The sequence below is a fragment of the Lucilia cuprina genome, chromosome 2 (genome assembly GCF_022045245.1).
Source record: "Lucilia cuprina isolate Lc7/37 chromosome 2, ASM2204524v1, whole genome shotgun sequence".
In the NCBI taxonomy this organism is placed as follows: Eukaryota; Metazoa; Arthropoda; class Insecta; order Diptera; family Calliphoridae; genus Lucilia; species Lucilia cuprina.
In genome coordinates, this window is record NC_060950.1 from 19,253,940 (window position 1) to 19,255,472 (window position 1,533).

General features: G+C 27.4%; 1 protein-coding gene across 1 annotated transcript in view; it reads left to right on the forward strand.

Annotated features, from left to right (window-relative positions):
• Window positions 1-995, forward strand: part of LOC111682918 (tripartite motif-containing protein 45) — a 1,140-nt gene extending 145 nt beyond the window's left edge. Inside the window, exons 2-4 of the mRNA XM_046948998.1 lie at window positions 132-277; window positions 339-437; window positions 508-995. Of these exons, the coding sequence (XP_046804954.1) occupies window positions 132-277; window positions 339-437; window positions 508-750 (488 nt within the window). The 3' untranslated portion in view covers window positions 751-995. The remainder of the gene's footprint in view (window positions 1-131; window positions 278-338; window positions 438-507) is intronic.
• Window positions 996-1,533: the final 538 nt, after the last annotated feature.

Here is a 1,533-nt window from a genome sequence, read left to right on the forward strand (position 1 = left end):
TAAATAGATAGATAAAAAATTTTAAAACAAATTTCAGGAACTGATTTGGAGAAATCTAATCCCAATAGCTAGATATGTTAAAAAAAATTAGAACCCAGAATATAATTACTTAATGTTTCAATATTTTTAAGGTATTTCACAATTACGTCTACACAAAAAAGCTGAATTAGTTCTAATTTCTAGAGATGCAGATGGAGCCTCGCTCTGTCACGGAGGTTTGCAGATAAAATGTCAAATTAAATACAAAGACAATCATGCAAAATTAATACCAATAGAGGTACGTTAGTAATAAATATAAAACTCTTTAGTTTATAATCTAAAGTTTAATTTCTTTTAAGATATCCGATAATCGTGATGGTTCATATATAATTTCATTTACACCAGATTCTCAGGGTACCATCATATTAACAATTACCATAAACGATAAACCTATTAAGGTAAAATTTATAACATTTTGCTTATTATTTCTTAAAAGTACTATAATAAATGAGTTCTCTCATATTTTAGGGTAGTCCTTTTAGATTTCAAGCGCGTACACTACGTCCGCACAGTGGCATCTATCATTGTTGTGCCTTCTGTTCGAGTAAGGGTAATAAGAATATTAAGTGTGCTTGTGAAGGTCGTATGCCAAATTTTCATAGCTGTGGTCATGGTCATGTTGGTCATCCCGGTCGTCGTCATTGGTCCTGCTGCGGTAATGTTTTAGAGAATTCTGAATGTAGTGTGGCAAATAAATTGTTGAATTCATAATATAAAATATATATATGAAGAATCTAAAATCAGCTTCAGATCTTTAAATTTAAAATCAGCTTAAAAAGCTTCAATTGACAAAATATCAAAAAAGTCTTAAACACTTAAAGTTTCCATTAAAATGGTGTAGTAAGAAATATTTAAATATCCTATTTGAAGGCTTAATTTAAGAGTAAATATTTTGGCAGTTAAACACAGCTGGCAAATTTTTGTTCTCTTAATTAAATGTTACTTTTCCTCTTTTAGTCTATTCTTTAATAATTTTCTCCAAAGTTATTTATTTTACCTTCTTAACAAAAAAATAAATATTTTTAAAAATTTCTTAAAATAACAATAAATTTCTTTACAAAGTAATTAAAAGAAAACGAAGTTGACAAAATTTAAACGTTGACATGAATTAAAATATTTAATGTTCCAGATTAATTATTAAGATAATATTTGTCGTTGTAATTTATTTGCATACATACTTACGTACATAAGTATATAATGCAAATAATAATTTGTGTCACATATTATTTACCATTTCCTCGATATTACTTGAACCTTTTATTGTAAATAGAGAGTTATAAATTTGTTGACGGTCGCGTCATAAATGTTTCATTTCATGGCACTGGTGTGCACTTGTGTGGTTGTATGTGAGTGCATGTATTTTATACTATACAGAGATTACAAATTTACGTTTTACTTAGGTGCCTAAATACTTTTTTTCTAAATGTATCTATATATGTATATCTATCTATCTATCTATCTATCTATCTATCTATCTATCTATCTATCTATCTA